General features: G+C 39.8%; 1 protein-coding gene across 4 annotated transcripts in view; it reads right to left on the bottom strand.

Annotated features, from left to right (window-relative positions):
• The window catches only part of spats2 (spermatogenesis associated serine rich 2), a 141,704-nt gene extending 124,635 nt beyond the window's left edge, over positions 1-17,069 (bottom strand). The window contains exons 1-2 of one of the 4 annotated variants that reach the window (XM_043681883.2): positions 16,953-17,069; positions 15,620-15,794 (exon numbers count right to left, since the gene is read on the bottom strand). In XM_043681883.2, coding sequence (XP_043537818.1) covers positions 15,620-15,644 — 25 coding nt within the window. In that variant the 5' untranslated portion in view covers positions 15,645-15,794; positions 16,953-17,069. The other 3 variants (XM_043681882.2, XM_043681880.2, XM_043681884.2) reach the window with 3 other exon arrangements.
• Between the last annotated feature and the right edge of the window lie 3,983 nt (positions 17,070-21,052).

The raw sequence follows: 21,052 nt of genomic DNA, 5'->3' as shown, positions 1-21,052 counted from the left end.
CCGAAATTAGGTTGTGAACTGAAATTTTGGGAACCTGAGATTTCAGGCAGCAATGGCCACCATAATAGCTGTGCTCCAACTCTAACAGGCTCCTGCTCTCACAGCACACCCCAACTCACTCATTTCTCACTGAAAGGTCCAAACAATTTTCAACCCTTGAATTGCAGTCACGGTGGGAAAAAGTTTGAAAGTACTTGTTTTATCCAGTAAAACTAAATTCTACGTGCCCTACATTCAATATAAATGACACTAGAATAAAAAAGCAATTTGTCTGCTTCAAGTCACAGCTAAGAGGAGTTACTCTAATGCACAAGTAGGCTCTTTGTGGTAATTTCTTATATCAGACTGCCAGGTTGGATCAAACCTACGGCAAGTCACTGGAATTCAGTGTTGTTCACATTTGTTAAAAGCCAAAACTCAGCAAAAGCAGTCTCTCAGAAACATTGTACTAGGCAATGACAGGATGTGGGGCTCTGCATCTCTAAACACTTCACACACATTTTAAATACATTAGTCAGAATTTGTCAAATAAAGTAAAGGCCATTACCCACAGAGACAAGAAAATGCCTCTGATGTTATAATTTAAATGACACTTGTTCCATCGATGCCACATTCAGGCTTCTTAAACAGTATTCCTGTCCTAATGATTGCCCCAGACTGGCCATGAATAAGTCATGTCCATAATCAGGTGGATTAAGTATTCGGTTACTTGCTAGAGGGCAACTATTTCACTTAGCAGTAACACTCGGAACTGAATTTGCATAGCATTCTCACACCTTTTCCAGTCAACGAGGCAGAAAATACCAAAATCTAGGCCATTTTAGTACAAGGTAAAACAACTTAACCCATGTTTAATTTAAAGAACAAAGATATTATAAACATAGTAATATGGAAGACAGAAACAAGAAGTTAATTTACTTTCATCAACTTCGATTTTTAACTGAAAAAATTTCGAAGTCCCTTCCTTGGATGGTATAGGACATAGTTTTGATACAGTTAGAGAACACTTCCTACCTAGATGGTCAGAATATGATCAACTGAATTGTGAATACAAGTTTCTTTTAATGCTATTTGCTTTGACAGAAAATTGTAACAGAAACTGTAAGATGATACCTTCTTAAAATACTGAAATACAAGTTTATGACCCCAGAGATTTCCTATGGAAAGCAAACCCCATGAGCTCGGAGCCTATTATTTGGTTACTTCCATATGGCCCATTGTTTACATGAAAATAAATTTACATCAGACACATCCCCTCCCCCCACCTTGTCTCAGTCCCAACCCTCGAACTCAGCTCCACCTTCCTAACCTGCAATCTTCTTCCTGACCTCTCCACCCCCCAACCCCACTCCGGCCTATCACCCTCACCTTAACCTCCTTCCACCTATCACATTTCCAACGCACCTCCCCCAAGTCCCTCCTCCCTACCTTTTATCTTAGCCTGCTTGGCACACTCTCCTCATTCCTGAAGAAGGGCTCATGCCCGAAACATCGATTCTCCTTCTCCTTGGATGCTGCCTGACTTGCTGCGCTTTTCCAGCAACACATTTTCAGATCAGACACAATCTATCAACATAACTTCTAATTCCTGATTTTATTTTGACAGCCAGAGATCAAATAACAAAAAAAAGCATATCTTCAACATAATCACAAAACTAGTTGTTTAAATTTAGCATATTTTCAAAACCTAATTCGCAAAGAAAAAAGCCAGAATGTATCAGTTAGGTTCAATTAATCTTACTTGAACAAAATTGGTATTCCTTATGATCCAAGTGACTATACTTCAAAAGGACTCAATTGGTTGCCAGGTGCCTTGGAACATCAAAATTATAATAGGGTATTATATAACTGGAAGTACCTTTTCTCTTTACTGGCAAAACAGTACTTATTTGACAGCTTGGGACATATCGCCATCCTTAATTTCTCTGCTGAGAACTAGAAGTTGGACAGCAGTATAAAGCAATCGCGATCAGCATGTGATTATACATTTATAAATCATGGCAAAACGTGTTGCAACAGTTGCAATATCCCAAATATGCCACTGACAAATTCCTCTACATGAACCCAAATAGCTTTAGCTCAATGGCATCGCATTTGCTGGTTTGAGGAAATCATAGATATGGAGCCAAATTCAGAGGCTGGAAAACGTAATCTAAGATGGCACTTCAGTGCAGCACAGAAGGTATTCAACCAATTGCATCTGTGCCAGTTCTTTGAATAATCTATTCAATTAGTTGCATTCCCTTATTCTTTCCCCATATTTCTCCAAATATATATTCACTTCCCTTTTGAAAATTATGATCGAATCGCCTCCTACCAACTTTTCAGGCAGTGCATTCCAAAATCATTTGCTACATTTTTAAAGAAATTACATTATAGGAATTGTTCTGGAAGCTCAATGAACGAAGTCAATAGTTTCTTGAATGTCTGGCTCACAATCTAAGCAAGTAGCTTTTTCTTTACAGAAATATTCTACTAATAGGCAAGTAAAATTCAATACCTTAAAAATGAAACTGATTAATGATTTACTAAGTCACCAAATGAACTATTGAAAGCCTTCCGAAATCAAACCAGGTAAACAGATTAGCTGATTTTGAATAGACTGTTGGCAATACTTCTAAATTCCAATGGTCCCGGATCTGTTTTGCAACTGTGACCAACAGAATAAACTTAGTAAATCTGTTAAATCAACACTGATCATTTTCTGCAAAAGATTTACTAAACTTTTCAAAAGATATTACAATGACAGACTGCACAATACATGAAAACTGATGCTTTCAAAATGCCACAGCAGCTTTTAATATTGTCAGGATCTAGAATATTTAAATAACTTGCCCCAGCATCATGTTTCTTTTCTTAGAGAGTGGTAAGGACGTCGAACGCACTGTCTGCAACAGTAGTAGACTCACTAACTTTAAAGGACATTTAAATGGTCATTGGATAAACTTATGGATGATAATGGAATAGTGCAGGTTAAATGGGCTTCAGATTGGTTTCACAGGTCGGTGCAACATCGAGGGCCGAAGGGCCTCTACTGTGCTGTAATGTTCTATGTTGCAACTGTCTTCTTTTTTAAAAGGAGGGCTATTAGCACAGGGCAAATTCTGTTTCTCCCCAACTATCAACAGCAACTTTAATTTATAAACCACGTTAAATACAGAGTAATATAGGATTATTAACCACAATAACTTACCATATGTTTTATCGACTTAAAGCTTACTGTTTAAAGATAGAAGGCAGCATTTTTCCATAAATCCCAGAAATTAAAAGATGTTGATCAAGTGTCCAGTTCCAAAAACAAGTGAAATGGGTACAATTTACTCCTTGGAAAATCATCAAGCTGATTTTCTTTTGTTTTATACAATTCATGGGCATTTTAAAAATTGTGATGCAGCCTGTTAGAATAGCAATTTTGCTGCAACCTTTTACAAATAAAGTTACTGAAATAGTTTTTAAACTTGTTTGTAGATCTGCTGTGATATTTAACTGCAAATATCAAAGCAAGTGAATATAAAAATATACGCACAAAGTGCTGGTTCTGGTTAGACTAAACCTAGAATACTGTGAAGACCTTTGGTTCCCTTATCTAAAGGGGCAATATATTGGCAGTGGCAGGATTCCAGAGAAGATTCACTAGATTGTTGCTGGATATGGAGGGATTTTTTGTTTTAAATGAGGAGAGGAGACCTTATTGAAACAGACAAGATTCTTATGAGGCTTGCTAGAATAGATGCTAAGGGGTTATTTCCCCTTGTGGGAGAGTTTCGGACTAGAGGGCATCATCTTAGAATGAGGAGTCACCGAGTTAGGATAGAAAGTAGCGCATCTGTGGAACTGTTTACTGCAGAGGGCTGTATAAGCAATATCATTAAGAATGTTCAGAGCTGAGATGGCCAGATGTTTAATTAGTAAGGCAATCAAGGGTTATAGGGATAAGGCAGGAAAGTTGAGTTGGGGACTATCGGATCAGCCATGAATTGCAGACAGACTTGACAGGCCAAATGGCCTATTTCAGACCCTACATCTTATGGTCTCATCAAGTTAAAAACCAGGGGTACGTGAACTTTAATGAGATAACGCAGTTGGAAAGAAGTCTGCTGTTAATAATTATTCTGCATATTCCTTAAAAACAAAACCCAGCTCAAAATTGAGCAATGCTATAAGAGTATTCAATGAATAGGTTATAAAAATTGGAGCATCAGTCACAATTTGAAATGTCAAGTTGTTGAGTTCTTGTGCATTAAAACAACTTCAAAAACCATGGATACAGGAGATAACTGACTGGAAACACAATGCAACCAGAAGCAAGGGCTTATTTCTGTGACTGCCAGTTACATACATAGAACTAACATTATTTAGGGAGGGGAGCAAATATATTTACCTGTAGTACAATAAGAAAACACGAAACAGTTATTTTTAATCTTAGAAAGGTATCACATGACATGATACAAATCTTCTGCTTCAAGAGTATTTGATTACTTTTTGGAAAAAGAAATCAGGATCTGCAACATCTGCAGTTGTTACTTGTGCTTGAATGTCTAACAACAAATGTCCATCAGCAACATGCCAAGTTAAGAAAGCGGAGGTTTAATTTCATGAGCCTTACTTAGCTACTATCGTTTGATGAATGAAGAAGTTCAACCAGTGAACAAGCTAGAATATTCCAACACTATCTTGTACACGCAACCTGAGCTTTGCAATTCTCAGAAGGCAGTTTAAAGCCATTTACATCAAGTCTGGTGAAAAACACCTTATTTCGGAGCAAGGGATTTTCTTTTAGAATTGCCAACTGCAGTGGCCATTCAGATAGCACACTAAGACTTGATGTCTGTAAGCCCATCTCCTGCTCAGCCATGAAAATGTACAACGAGGAACAAAAATGCAAAGCCAGGAAACCATTGTTAGAAATATGAAGATGACTGCACGTTTAAAATCTGAAGTATCAAAAGTAAAATATGTTACCTATAGTAACTTTGAGAAGAACATTATAGTTATATTTAGGAGACTGTTCATATAATAACATCATATTGCACAGATTTATCTATTTAACTGACATACAAATATAGGCCCCTTGCGGTCTGAAAAGGAGGAGTTGATAATGAAGTGGTAAGGAAGTGGTAGAGCAATTAAACAACTACTTTAATTCTGTCTTCACAGAAGATACATATCTTCTCAAAACTGCTAGGGACACAAGGGCCTTTTGTGAAGGAGGAATTGAAGGAAATTAGCGGTAGTTTTAAAAAAAAAGGTGTTGGAAAAATGAATGGGGCTGAAAACTAATGAATCCCCAAGGCCTGATAATGGTACCCAGGGTACTAAAGGTGGTGGATACATTGGTCATCTTCCAAAATTCTGTAGGTTCTGGAACAATCACTACAGATTGGAGGGTGACAAATGTAATCCCACTATTAAAGGAGGGAGGAACATTAGTAGTAGGGAAATGCTGGAGTCTGTTATAAAGGTTGCAATAACAGGACACTTAGAAAATACAAATGAATTACAAAGTCAAAATGGATTATGAAAGGAAATCCTGTTTAACAAATCTACTGGAGTTTTTTGAGAATATAACTAGCAGAATAGATGAGGGAGAACCAGAGGATGAGGTGTATTTGGATTTTCAGAAAGCTTTTGATAAAGTTCCATGTAAGAGGTTATTGTGCAAAAACATTTTATGGGATTGGTGGCAGTAAATTGCTGTCCAATTCTCAATTCATGCCAGACAGGAAACTGACCAGAAATAAATGGATAATTTTTGGCATGCAAGGCAGTGACAATTGGAGTACTGCAAGGATCAGTGCTTGGGCCCCAGCTATTCACAATACAATATCAACAATCTGGATGAGGGAACAGACATTAATATTTCCATGTTCGCTGACAACACAAAACTAGGCGGGAGTGAGTTATGAGAAGGATGTCAAGAGGCTTCAGAGTAATTTAGACAATTTGAGAGAGCAGGTAATACATGGTAGAGGCAACATAATGTGGATAATTTTGAAGATGTCCACTTCAGTGGGGAAAATGACAAAGTGTTATTTAAATGATGATAGATTGGGAAAACAATATACAAAAGGGAACTGCATGTCCTTGAAAGCAAGCACGCAGGTGCAGCAAGAAATTAGGAATGCAAATTATACGTTGGCCTTCATTGCATTTTGAATATAGGAGCAGGGAAGTCTTAGTGCAGCAGTAGAGGGCCTTAGTGAGACCACTCCGGGAGCACTGTGTGCAGTTTGGTCTTCTTATCCGAGAAAATATACACCACCCACAGAGAACAGCAAAGGTTCACCAAGTTAATTTCTCAGATGACAGGTTTGTTGTATAAGGAGAAATTGGTTCAATTGGGCAGCTATTTACTGGAGTTTAGGGGGAATTTCACTGAAATGCATAAAGTTCTGATAGGACTGGACAGTCTGGATACAGAGATAATGTTACCTCTGGTTTGGGGGTGGGTGGGGATTCAGAACAAGGGGTCACTGTTTCAGGATACTTGACAGGCTAATTTAGACTCTCACCAGGAGAAATTTCTTCACTCAGAGGATGGTGAATCTGCGAAATTTTCTACCACAGAAATTGTTGAGACCAAGTCACTGAATATATTTAAGAGATAGATTTCTAGAAGCTAAACGTCAAGGGGTACAGGGAGAGAGCAGGAATATGATGTTGAGATAGAGGTTCAGCCATGTTGAATGGCCGATGCGACTTGACTGACTGAATGGCCAACTTGTGGTCTTATTTTCTATGTTTCAGAGATTTTTACACTAATATTCTAGAGTACTGAATTGGTTAGCTCAGTTGGCTGGATGACTGATTTGAAATGCAGAATGATGCCAACGCCAAAGGTTCAATTCCTGTACCTGTCATCTTGAAGGCCCTGCCTTCTCAACTGCACCCCTCACCTGAGGCATGGTAACCCTCAGGTTAGTTCATCACCAGTCATCTCTCTAATGAGAGAGTGACCGACAGTCCTTTGGGACTCGGGTGACTTCCACTCGAGTTCAAAATCACCGAACACTGCTGTAAATGAACAGCATTTCCTTGAGAGTGTACTTTTACTTGTCCAACAACTAGATAAATACCCAGATGTTGAACAGAACGCTTGCCTCAATTGGACCACATCACATTATAACTAAATAATCCGACTTTGGAAGACCAAATAAGATACAAGGGTGGCCCAGGCTACAAACCAATAGACAGCAGTGAATACTGAACAGGTAACTAAAAATCAGCAGAAATATATTGTAAATACCATCATGATTAAGCCATGCACCTGTTGCATGTTTTTGCCATGTGCGAAATACCAATTACATAAACAAGAAATCAAAGTTTTCTTTCGATACCTTAAAGTTTTTCTGCATCCTTTCAGTGGCAATGTGGATTATTTCCTGTTCACTGTAACAATATTATCTGATCCTTTGTGAACTTTGCTACGATGGATTCATTCACTTTTAAAATTTTGCAAAGAAAATGAATTAAAAAAGAAACTGGAAGAGGAACAAGTGATGGAACAGTACAATTTCTTCACTCCAAACAGAAATGGAGATGGAGGAGAAAAACTGTAAGAAAGATAGGTTTAAAAAAATTCATAATCTTCTCAGGAACATGCATTTCAGATGAGTGTCACATGCTGCACTGGCACAAACCAGAAGTCATTGTAGTCACCTGCTGACTACAATCAATCACTGTGCTTATGGCTAACATAGGTTTATATGGCAGTTTCAATTCTTTGGATGCCACTTTTGAAGGCCCAATGAACTAACAAGGTTTTCAACTTCACCTGGACATAGCTCCGAGTATTTATGAAATAATTGGTATGAATGATACAATGAAGCAACACTTCATTTTTGATCTGAGCTTCTCCTTGTTCAGGAACTTATGGGTTTTGCTGCATATACCCAAATTACCCCTGCCCATCTCCCAGGGATCGGAGGAAGCACTTTTCTGACACTTTAGACCCTCATCATAACTATCAACAATCTGTACATATCACACACCCACCAACTTTTTTTTTGCTAAAAGGTAATTCAACAGCTCCCACTGCAATTGGTCTCACTCTGCCAAGAAAGAAACCGGTGGCACATACTTACATGGTGAATTAGTGAACTCGGGTTAGCGATTTCTGAGAACGAGAGTTCTAGAAATCTTGGAAGAAAGCACAGCATTTAGTTTAAAAATGTGTTGTGTTACAATAGTTCCTTCAATGACAACTAGGGTAGCCTCTGGTTTACCAATAATTTAAGTTTAACCGACCTACTATTTTTAGATGAGGGAGAAAAATCGTTTGAATTTAAGTTTCAAACACTGCTTTCATTCCACTTTTTGTGGAATATGAAGTTGACAACCTCTGATTTCAAAAGCTACCTCATGTAAAAAGTCTATAGTGGGGGGGGGTGTCTAATAATGCAGTGGTGGTGTCCCTACCTTTGAGCATGGATGCCTCAGTTCAAATTCTACCAGCTCCCATCTCTGAACAGACAAAATTAGAGTGGTGCTGGAAAAGCACAGCAGGTCAGGCAGCATCATTCCTGATGAAGGGCTTTTGCCCGAAATGTCGATTTTCCTGCTCCTCAGATGCTGCCTGACCTGCTGTGCTTTTCCAGCACCACTCTAATTTTGACTCTGTTACTCTGACTGCCTGTATTTGTCCATTGTTTTATGATTATGTCGATAGAAAGCCTTTTTCTTGCTACCTTTCTCCAATTCATTACCTTTTCTAATTTCTGTTTACAATTTTTCTACATATTCTAATTGTCCTTTCATTTTTATTACCCAGTGAACTCTAAATCATTCTTTTGAAGCTTCAAATCTGGTCTAACAATCCTTCAGGACATTTCCCCCCCCGCCCCCAAATCAAACTTACCTGATTTGCACATTTTTGATCTCCTAATTAAATATTTTGCTAGTTATTAGCTGTTCGCCATTTTTTCTCCCCTCTAGTCAAAGGTTCCTTTCCAGCTCATTTTGAACTGCCATACATGTTCATTGATCATGTGTCTTGAATCTTAATCTTTCTTTTTCTATTATTTTTTACTCTAATCTTATTCTTTCCCATAAGTTTTCATTTTTGGATGGGCTACTCTTTTATTCAGAATTAGGTAGTGGTAAGGAAAAGCCAGGGAACTATAGACTGATGAGCCAGACATCGGTGGTGAACAAGTTTTGGAGAGAATTCCGAGCGACAGGATTTACATCTATTTGGGAAAGCAAGGATTGATTAGGGATAGTCAATGTGGCTGTGTGAGAGTGGGAAATTGTGTCTCACTAACTTGATCAAAAAACTCGGAGTAACAAAGAGGAATGTTTTGGGCAGAGTGGTGGACATGATCTACACAGACTTGGATGGGATGGGTGGAAGGGTCTATTTCCGTGCTGTACACGTCTATGACTCTAGAATAACTGGTATTTCCTTTGTTTTCACAACTGAAGTGACGCGAAAAACAGAATAAAGACTTGCATTTTATAGCACTATTCATGATCACCAGACAAGTCAAAGTGATTTACAGACAACAAAATACATAGAGTCATAAATTGTCGCAACATGGAAAAAGGCCCTTTGGCTCATCATATCGACACCAGTCATCAAGTACATGTCTACTCTAGTCCCATTTTCCTCACTTGGTCTGTAGCTTTGTACACTATGGTGCTTCAAGTGTTTATCTAAATACTTCTAAAATGCTACGATGGCTCCTGCCTCTGCCACCCATTCAGACAGCCAGTCCCAAATACCTATCACCACAAAATAAAATTCTCAAATCCCGTCTAAATCTTCTGTCCTTTACCTTAAATCTATGCCTCTGGTTTGTGATCTCTCTACAAAATGGGAAATGTTTCACTCTGTCTATCCTATTTACGCCCTTTGTAATTTGAAAGACCTCTAGTCTCTTTTCAGAGCTGAAATGCTCCAGCCCAATCAACATCCCATTGATTATCTTCTGCACCCTCTCTATTGCCATAAATGCTGTGGCCCAACATTTTATAAAGCTCAATCACAACCTCCCTGCTCTCATATTCAACACTTTGACTAACAAAGGCTGCACAGTGGCTCAGTGATTAGCATTGCTGCCTCGCAGCGCCAGGGATCCGGGTTCAATTCTACCCTCAGGCAACTGTCTGTGTTGAGCTTGCGCATTCTTTCCGCGTCTGCGCGGGTTTCCGCCGAGTGCTCCTGTATCCTCCCAGAGGCCAAAGATGTGCAGGCTAGATGGATTCCCCATAGTGTTCAGGGATGTATAGGTTAGGGGCATTAACCACTGGAAATGTCGGGTTGCAGGGAAAGGATAGGGAGATGGTTCTGGATGGGATGCTCTTCAGCGAGTCAGTGTGGACTTTGAGTCATAGAGATGTACAGCACGGAAGTAGAGCCTTCAGTCCAATTCGTCCATGCTAACCAGATATCCCAACCTAATCTAGTCCCATTTTCCAGCACTTGACCCATACCCCTCTAAACCCTTCCTATTCATACACCCATCCAGATGCCTTTTCAATACTGTATTTCTGCCTATTCCCACACAGTAGTGATTCTGTGAAGTATCCTATATGCCTTCTTAACCACATTATCCACCTGTTCTATTGCCTTCAGGATCTGTGGACATGCACAGTTCGGTCTGTCTGCTCCTCTGTACTTCTTAGGATCCTACCATTTGTATATCCCCTTAGCTCATTAGTCTTGCTAAAATGCATCACCTCACGCTTTACACAATTAAATTCCATTTGTCATTGTTCTACCCATCTCAATAAAAAAACCAAAGGCAAAAAAAGGAGTTGGACCCCTCAAGCCTGCCCCACCATTCAAGGTTATGATTGGTCCGCCTCAGGCCTCAACTTCAGTTTCATGCTAGCTCAGCATTGCTGTCAACATGATATTTTAAAAAAAAACCTACCCTCTTCTTTGAATACTTTCCATGATCTAGCCTCCACAATTCTCTGGGGTAGAGAATTCCAGACATTCATTACCCTTCAGGAGAAGAAATTCCATTGCATCTCAGGTTTAAATGAGTGCTGCTTTATTCTGTAACCATGTTCCCAGTTCAAGATTTTCCGCCACGAGTTGAAACATCTTGTTAACGTGTACACCAAAGTCCCTCAGAAACTTGTAAATTTTTACAAAATCACCCCTCATTTTTCTAAACTCTAAATGAAAAACAAATCTAATCTGTTTAGCTATTAATAATTCATCCTGTTCATCCCAGGAATCAACCTAGTGAATCTCGTTTGAATAATCTCCAATGCCAATATATCCCTTCTTAAATACAGGGACCAAAACTGCACACAGTACAGGTGCTGCCTCACCAACACCCTGTACAGTGGTAACATGATTTCCCAGATTTTAATCTCTAACCTCCTAGCAATAAAGGCCAAAATTCTAATTACATACTACACCTACATATTACTTTGTGTTTCATGCACAAGAACACCCAGATCCCTCTGCATTGGACATTATTTGGAGTCTCCTCCCACTTAAGCCAAACTATTGTTTTTGATTCATTCTATTGAAGTGCATGATCTCTCACTTTCCAACATTAAACTCCAGCTGCCAAGTTTTGCCCACTCATCCATATCCCCTGCAGATTCCTTAAGTTGCCACAATAACATGCCCTCCCACATATTTTTATATCACCAAATTTGCAAACATTACACTCTGCTCTCCTTAATATCATTATAATAGAGGCCCTAAGACTGATCCTTGAAGCACTACACATATTATGCTGTAGTCTAAGGCTTTCCACTTTGCTATTTAACACACCACCAATTTTCACATCTGCAAATTTCCTGAGCAAGCTTCCTACATTCACATCTAGATCACGAACATACAGCAAAAAAGCAAGGGACCCAGCACTGAACCCTGCAGTACACCACTGGACATGTATTCCAGTCATAAAAACAACCTTCAACTATCAGACAATTTTGCATACAATTTCTTGAGCCCCATGGGCTCTTACTTTCCCGATCAGTCTCCCATGCAAGACCTTGTCAAAAGCTTCACTGAAGTCCAAATAGACTGCATCCAGTGCGATAACCTCACCCACACATCTGGTCACCCCTTTGAAAACTCATCAGATATGAAATTGCTGAAGAAACTGAGCTGGTCTTTAGCATCTGTGGAAAGAAAACAGTTGAGGAAGGGTCAGTGAATGCAAAACTTTTTTCTCTACAGTTGCTGCCAGACCTGATGGGTTTTCCCAGCAACCTCTGTTTTTGTTTGTTTCAGATGTCCAGCAACCACAGATCTTTGTTTTACCAGGAATGATCTCCCCCCGACAAATCCATGCTGACTATCCCGGATTAATGCTTGCCTAAGAGCCCAACATATTAGTGCAAAAGAGAAGGATGAAGCATTTACAGCAATCTTCAGCGAGAAAAATGGTGCTTGAATGATCCATTGCGGTCTTCTCCAATGGTCCCAAGCAATACAGATACCAGTCTTCAGTCAATTTGATGCACTCTATGTGATATCAAGAAATGGTTGGAGGCACTGGATACCGCAAAAGTTATGGACCCTGACAACATTCTGGCAATGCTGCTGAAGACTTGTGCTCCAGAACTTGCTGTTCCCCTAGCCATCTATTCTAGTACAGTTACAAGACTGGCATCCACCCAATAATGTGTAAAATTGTCCAGGGCATTGTATGTCAATGCCAGATGTCACTTGGGAACATAGTGTGCCAACGTCTTCGAGGATGATAGCTGTTTCTCCACTTCCCTGAAAGCGACATCTTGGCTATGCAACCATTTCCAAGGCTGACTCTGTTTTATGATTTGGACATGCTAGCGTTGGACTGGGGTGTACAATGTTAAATATCATAACACCAGGTTTTGGTCCAACAGGTTTATTTGGAAGCAGTAGCTTTGGGAACGCTGCTCCTTCAGGTGATTGTGGAGTATAAAATTGTAAGACACAGAATTTACTGCAAAAGTTTACAGTGTGACGTAACTGAAATTATACATTGAAAAACACCTAGATTGCTTGTTAAGCCTCTCATCTTTTAGAATGAATATGTTGGTTTCAGTTCTTTCATATGCAAATCGCAGAACTTTTTTAAAGTTGCATTCTTCAAGTGAACTTTAACAATTGGTGTCACGTCAGCCCAGATAATGCATTTAAGGTGTGAGGTGTCCTGTGTGCCACAATGTTCAGACTGATTCTAATCTAAAAAACAGATTTACAGAATCTTACGTGGATTCATGGAGTTTTTGAGCAAAATAAAATGCAATGCTGCAAGTACAAATTCACCCCACAAACTTATATGTGTGTGTGTGTGTGTGTGTGTGGTGGGGGTTATGAGTGTCTGTGAGACAGTGTGTGTATGCATGAGTGAGTGTGTAAAGGCTCTAGTTGTGAGAGAGTACGTGTGTCCGTGTATGTGTGAGTATATGAGAGAGAGCTTTCGTATGAGAGAGGGTGCACGTCTGTCGGAGCGTGTGCGTGCGCATCTGTCGGAGTCTGTGCGTAGTGCAGTGGGGTCACCTGTAGTGTGACATGAACCCAAGGTCCCGGTTGAGGCCATCCCCATGGGTACCAAACTTGGCTATCATCCTCTGCTCAGCCACTTTTTATTGTTGCCTGTCCCAAAGTCCGCTTTGGAGGATGGTCACCCGAAGGTTTGAGGTCGAACATCCCAGATCGCTGAAGTGTTCTTCAACTGGGAGGGAACATTCCTGTCTGTTGATTGTTGTGCAGTGTCAACTCATCCTTAGCCTCTGCTTGGTCTCGCCAATGTACCATGTCTCAGGGCATCCTTGCCTGCAGCGTATGAGACAGATAACGTTGGCTGAGTCACACAAGTACCTGCCACATATATGGTGAGAGGTGTCCCCACGCGTAATGGTGGTATCAGTGTTGACACTCTGACCCGTCTTGCAGCGTCTACCACGACACGGTTGCATGATGTTGTCCTGAAAGCCAGGCAGTTTGCTACGAACAATGATCTGTTTGAGGTTTGGTGGTTATTTAAAGGCAAGTAGTGGAGGCATGGGGAAGGTCTTGGCGAGGTGCTCATCCGCATTGATAATGTGTTGCAGGCTGCGAAGACCCTGTTTAAAGAGTTGATGCAAAGATGCCGGGATAGAAGCCAGGTTATGTTCAGGTTGTAAGTTTGGGTTTGTTGTTTAGGAATCGGCAGACTGTGGTATTGGGTACCTGTTCTTCTTGAATATGCTGTATAGGTATTTTTCTTCTGCTGCTTGTAGTTCCTGGTGCTGCAGTGGCCAATTTAAATAATGTCCAAACAAGCAGACACAAATCACCCAGAAACTCTAGCCATATTATCATCCAAAGACATCTCTGAAATGACTCTCAGACTACTCTGACCCCTTGACATCATGTCAGCCCACAAACCTACAACACACTTAAAACAGTGGCTGATGAACCTAAAAGACCCTATACTGACAACCAGCAAAACGAATGTCACTTACTAAATACCATGCAAGGACTGTAACAAACATTACATCAGACAGACTACAGGCAGAAAACTAGCCACTAGGATACACGAACACTAACTAGTCACCAAAAGATATGACCCAGTATCACTAGTATCCTTACATACAGACAAAGGACACCACTTTGACTGGGGCAACAGATCCATTCTTGGACAGGCTAAACACACACAGGAATTCCGAGAGGCCTGGCATTCAAACCGGAACTCTGTTAGTAAACACATTGATTTGGACTCCATTTACCAACCTCAGAAAAAGAACTGGAAATGATATCACCCACCTTAAGAGACTAAGACACAAAAATGGAAAGCGGGACATAACACCAGTGCTTCACCAGAGGCTCACTGATGATGTTATCTAGTATGCTGACGAAAAGTCTGAAAACAAACTAGCCTGCTCTGCGAGCAAACGTACAATCTGTACCTCAACCTGAGTTACAAATCTTCTCAAAAATCACAAAGCCAGGTTACGTATTACTTTCTGTAATAATTTACCAGCCCAAGGAAGGTCCTAAGCTCTGGTGCAGACATGGGAGCCAGGGCACTTTTGATCGCAAGCAAAGTCATCTCCGACACTGTAGCACTCCCTCGCCCTGCACTAGAGTGTAAGCATAGATTTTTTATGTCACAACCTCTGGACTGGGAATTGAATCCAGACGGCTGGAGTGCTACACACTGAACAAAAGTTAATATTCTGCTCTGAACACCAGGCAGAAAAAAAGTCCTTTTTTCCACTACAAGCATTATTGCAGCCTATTTTTGGGTTATTAGAATTCATTATAATTCTAACATATTGCACATTCTGGTTGGCACAAATATGGTGGACCAAAGGGCATATTCCTGTGCTGTACTATTCAATGTTCCAACTTCCAAATGATTTCAAATTTCATCCTTATTTGCCACTGTCTGTAATGTATTCCCACTTCCACTCCTCTGTCCCTTCCAAGCTTATGAAGTTGTAGAATCAGTTTCTAGAATTCACTAAATAATCCTATTACAAAGAAGCCGTTTTTATCGTACTAAAACCCTGTGACATTCAATAGACTATTTGAAAAAAGTAATTATAAATTAATCTTTAAAATCAAGAGACAAACCTATTGCAAAATGAAGGTGCGTTTAGTTTGGGGCGTTCAGGTCACAGAAAAGCAAACTAATACACAATAAATGCACCGTTATTGATTTTCACTCACCCTTTTGATTTTGCTTTTTAGCCATCTCCGTTTTCTTTTTTTAAAAAAAAGTTTGCTACTGAGTTCGACTTGATAAACTGAACTCGGTAATCAACGTCTTCCCTCCTCCAAGCAGATACACTTTGCGTTAAAGATCCTCACCATTCAGCAGTCTCTGGGACTTCTCTTGCAATCACTATAAATCGATAACAATGAATCAGATTAATTTTGTTCTATATAGTGCAGACTGTCAGAAATCTTAAAGAATAAGTGATCGCTTCCCCCGTCTTCCGTTTCCTTGCTAAGACGTCAAAATTTACGAAGTCAGAGACGCAAGTACCTTTCAAAGAAAAATCAGGACTTATGAATGTAATTACGGAAAACGGCGTATTCGTCAGTGGATGGAAGGAGAAGCGCAAGAGTTTCTCTATCACAAAGCCTTTCTTTGTGGGGACGATTCTGCAGAGGGGCCCAGTGATCAGTTAGCTCTTTGGGTCTTTTTGTCTCAGAATTCCCTCCCAACGCAACAAATAAACCTTGCAGTCAGTGACCAGGTTTCCCTCCTTTGCCTGCAGTTGCTTGTTTTTATTTTTTCAAACTGGAGCGATCCAATAATAAATCCTTTGTCCTCTCTTTCTCTCAATCCCCTCTCTTAATTAAAACAGCCAGGTGGTCAGCCTGATCTCAACAGGACTGGTCTTGCAATCTCAGAGAAGCTAAGCAACCCGAGATTTCCTGTGAAATTCGTCTCGCAATTCTCCCTCCCACATCTTCCCCCACCTGGTGACTTTCCAATACTTTAGACTAAAGAAGCAGTATTAAAGAGTTATTTTAATAAGGACTCTAAAGATAGGTCAGAGGTGAACCTCCTTCAGGAAAAACGACCACAATAGCATTTCTCGAACTGAGACCGCAACAAAACTCTGAACAACTCAGCGCCGCCGCTCACTCCCAACACGTCACTTCCGGCCGGGCAGACGACTCACTGGCGGAAAAACTCGAACAATTCCGAAAGCAACTCGGCAACTGAGAAGACCGAGCGAATTAAAGGTGCCGAAACAAAAAATAGTGGAGGCGAAATGAATTGAATGTAACTCAATCTTGAATTATTTAATTGACAAGTTACTTTAGCTTGTATTAACGATTGTAAAGTATTAATGAGTAACATAGACAGTCTTCATTACAGAACAAAGTAACACCACGAATTGCCCAAAGGATCTGGAAAGTTCCAGAATGTTCAGTTGTGCTAATTGTTTCGCAAAAGTCTGTAGTCAAGATCAGATTAACGTTGCAGGTGAAGTTCTTAGACTTTTTAAGGATTTAAAAAAAATAAATGCACTTATTGAAAACGTACTGATTATTAAAGATCGCTTTCGTCCTCAAGAGTGGCCAGTCAAAAAGTGTGATCCTGGTAAAGCACAGCCAGTCAGGCAACATCCGATGAGCAGGAGAGTCGACCTTTCAATCATAAATTCTTCATCGCATTCCTGATCTGCTGTGCTTTTCCAGCACCAATACTTACTTTCTCCTCAGGAGTAGGCAGCTAATTCTGCCGAAGAGCAGCGCCACCTGCTGCGGTTTAGTACAGATTAAGCCACATTTTCCAAGTTGTCGAGCTCAGTTCAAATCGGCCAAAAGTACTTTTTTTACTCCGTTCGTTGCTGAAACGAATTTCCCCTGCATCGAGTATTGGTCAATTTACACCCGCTTTTAGAAGGGTTTCTCGTCGGCAGTGTTTCTAAATGATTAGACCCCTTCCGGAATACTGAATCAGTTCTGGGTACTTCATGGAGAATACATTAGCCAGAGTAGGGTTGCAGCACAGATTTACCAGAATGATACCAAGATTTAAATTTGAAGGGAGATCGTTTAATCTTTCTTTGTTTTTTACTTGAGTGTGGAAGACTGAGAATTGATCTAATCGAAGTGTTTAAATTGATAAAATAGTTCAGTAGGGTAGATAAAGAAAATATTTCCTTTGGTTGGAAATCCAGATCAGGAGGGCATAATCTTAAAATTGGAGCCAGCCCATGCAGGGATATTATCAGGAACTACTCTTCACACAAAAAGAAATCTGGACCTCTCTTCCCTTAAGATTTTGAATGTTAGGTGAATTGACTGTTCAAGACTAAATAAAAACTAAAAGAACTGCAGATGCTGTAAATCAGAAACAAAAACAGAAGTTCCTGGAAAAGCTTAGCAGGTCTCTCAGCATCTGTGCAGAGAAATCAGAGTTAATGTGTTAGGTCTGGTGACCCTTCTTCAGTCAGTTCTGAGTAAGGGTCACCAGACCTGAAAAGTTAACTGATTTCTCTGCACAGATGCGACTAGATCTGCTGAGCTTTTCCAGCAACTTCTGTTTTTGTTTTTGACTGTTCAAGACTCCTATTGGATGTATTCAAATTTTTGTATTATCCCATTCTATCTTTAGATATTAGGGTAATCTGTTATTAACAATCTTATTACTGTAGGTCTCCCGTAATTAACTTGATTTCCTTCTCATTATAATGTTCTTCCAATATGATAATTAGATTCCTTATTATTTCTCAACTGAACACAGGCAGGTTGTCTTTCATCATACAAATTCTTATTAAGAGTGCATTATGTAACTGCAAGTTATTCCTTTCCTTTCTTAATGTCTCCCCTTGTGCTGTCAGAGAAATTTCTCCCTTGAGCTTGCTAGATTAAATGCACCCGCTCTCTCGCCCCTTCTCTTGCCGCTCTCTCTTGCCACCCCTGTCTCACTCCCCTTTCCTGCCCCCATCTCTCACTACCCTCTCTCGACCCTTACTTGCACCCCCTCTCTCTCTCTCTCCCCCTCTCTCGCACGGCTCTATTTTTGGTGCCAAAACTACTGCTTGAGCCTATATTCGCCAGTTGCTTTGATTAACTTTCTTGTTAACTTATTGCACAACTCTATTACATTCTGCATAACAAAGTCCTAACCTTTACCTTGACAATAATCATTTTGCTTAGAGTACACACCTTTAACATTATAAGCATTTTAAAAAACTTCATAAAATTCTGACTGACCTTTGCCATTTGTGACATTTTCCATTTTTATTCCTGTGGAACTGTACCTCGTCCAAAGGCAACATTAGAGAGAATATTGGTGAAGAAAATAAAACTGCAGTTCCTTCTTTGGGAAGTTCTCTGTAACTTATATATAGGACAAGATCCAAATGACTTGAGTCAAGTGTGCATACAACATAGTGTCGTATCCATTTTGACTGACTTGTAAACAATATGATAAACAAGCACAGAAAATAGGGAGCAGGACTGGACCATATGGCCTGTTAAGCCTGCCCTGTCATTCATTATGTTCATGGCTGGTCTTGGACATCAATTACACTCTGCTGATGTATCCCTTAATCTATCCCAACCTTAAAAAACCTTAAAACAAAAACAGAAGTTGTAGGAATAGCTCAGCAGGTCTGACAGCATCTGTAAAGAGAAATCAAAGTTACCGTTTCAAGTCCGGTGACCCTTCCTCAGAACTGATGGTAGTGAGGAAAATGTTGGTTTTTATGCCTAAAAAACCTAAGCAGTCTTAGTTAATCAACTCTGATTTTTAGAGATGAGGCTCTAGTTATTTGCTTTTCAATTAATTAAAAGTTTTGTAGATTTTCAATGAATAGTGGTACTGCTGTATTATGGTCTCTGTTAGTAGTGTCACAAAGTGACATTGGACAGTTAAGGCTTAATGAGCAAAAATTATAATGGTACATGTATCATATATAACATTTGTTAAGTTGTTTTTTTATGTGATGTAGTGTTTAGTGAATATGTCAGTACCTGATGTCAATATGAATTTTAATTTACAGTACTACCATTCCAGTACTTCATTCCTGAAGAAGGGCTTAAGCCCGAAATGTCGATTCTCCTGTTCCTTGGATGCTGCCTGACCTGCTGCGCTTTTCCAGCAACACATTTTCAGCTCTGATCTCCAGCATCTGCAGCCCTCACTTTCTCTTATAGACATTTAGGTCCCATGTTACAGTACTGTTTATTATCCTCACACCACAGCTATTCTGCCTGTATCTGCACTGTTCAGGATTTGGTCACACAAGCATACAAATACATCAACAAAGTCTTCAAGCTATGTAATTTGAAAATAATTAATTAATCAATATTTGTCTGTGAATTAAGGGCAGTGATTTGGTTTCAATGTTCTGCTGATACTCATGAACCATTCAAGCACTTTTGTCAATTTTTTTCTTTAAATTGTTTTTATATCCAGAAGTATTTTCATACAATACTGAATGCTTTTTTTTCACCACCATCACCTGTGTTACTTTTCAACATGATCCACCACAAATAAATCATGTGTTTCTAATGAATCAGTTTACCTGAAAAGTCCACCAGGGGCAGTTTGTCAAAGTTTATGACATAACCAAGATCGTTTGACTTAATTATTGGAGCTGGGCTGTAGATTTGATAATCCCCTTTCATCTCTGGGACCTTGTTTCAAATCTATTTCAGACCATGGAATTAGTCTCTTTATTTATTAGCTATATACATTCAATGGGAAATGTGTCTGTGTGATCTCAACCCAATATATAATTGTTGCATTCACTGAACTAATCACTACTATGATAATCACAACTATTTTTTCTTTTTTTAAGTCATGGTTTGGCCAGACCAGCATTTATTGCCAATCCCTAATTATCCTCAAGAAGGTGATAAGACTATAAGATATAGGTCCAGAAGTAGGTCATTCAGTCTATCGATTCTACATCATTCAATAAGACTGTGACTGACCTGATAATCTTCAATGCACTTTCCTGCACTCTACTCATAAACTTCAACTCCCTTATTGATTAAAAACCTGTCTATCTCAGCCTTGAGAAATTGTACGACTAGCCAAGTACATGAGGTCTAGGCAGTTAAGAACAGAATGGGCCCTGGGGGAATATCGGAAGAGTAGGACAAGTCTTAAACAAGGAATCAAGGGTCTAAAAGGGGTAATGAAATAACTTTAGCAAGCAGAATTAAAGAAAATCCCAAAGCATTTTATTCTTATATAAGAAGCAAGCGGGTAGCTAGAGAAAGGATTGGTCCACTAAAAGATAATGAAGGAAGGCTGTGTGCCAAACCTGAGTGAATGGGTGAGATTCTGAATGATTACTTTGCATCAGTGTTCACTGAGGAGAGGAACATGAGGAATCTTCAGATTAGAGATAGAAATTTGATTAGTCTGGATCACGTTGGCATAAGTAGGGAAGATGTGTTGGGTATGCTAGAGATTATTAAGGTGGACAAATCCCCAGGACCGGATGGGATCTATCCCAGGTTGCTGAGGGAGGCAAGAAAGGAAATAGCTGGGGCCCCGACTGATATCTTTGTGGCATCCTTAAATACAGGTGAGGTGCCGGAGGACTGGAAGGTTGCTCATGTTGTCCCCCTGTACAAGAAGGGTAGTAGGGATATTCTGGGTAACTACAGACCAATGAG

The sequence above is a fragment of the Chiloscyllium plagiosum genome, unplaced genomic scaffold (genome assembly GCF_037043375.1).
Source record: "Chiloscyllium plagiosum isolate Xiang-an unplaced genomic scaffold, Cpla_swu_hap1 HiC_scaffold_53X, whole genome shotgun sequence".
Lineage (NCBI taxonomy): Eukaryota > Metazoa > Chordata > Chondrichthyes > Orectolobiformes > Hemiscylliidae > Chiloscyllium > Chiloscyllium plagiosum.
The sequence above is the reverse complement of the archived record's forward strand: the minus strand, read 5'-3'. Positions and strand labels throughout refer to the sequence as shown.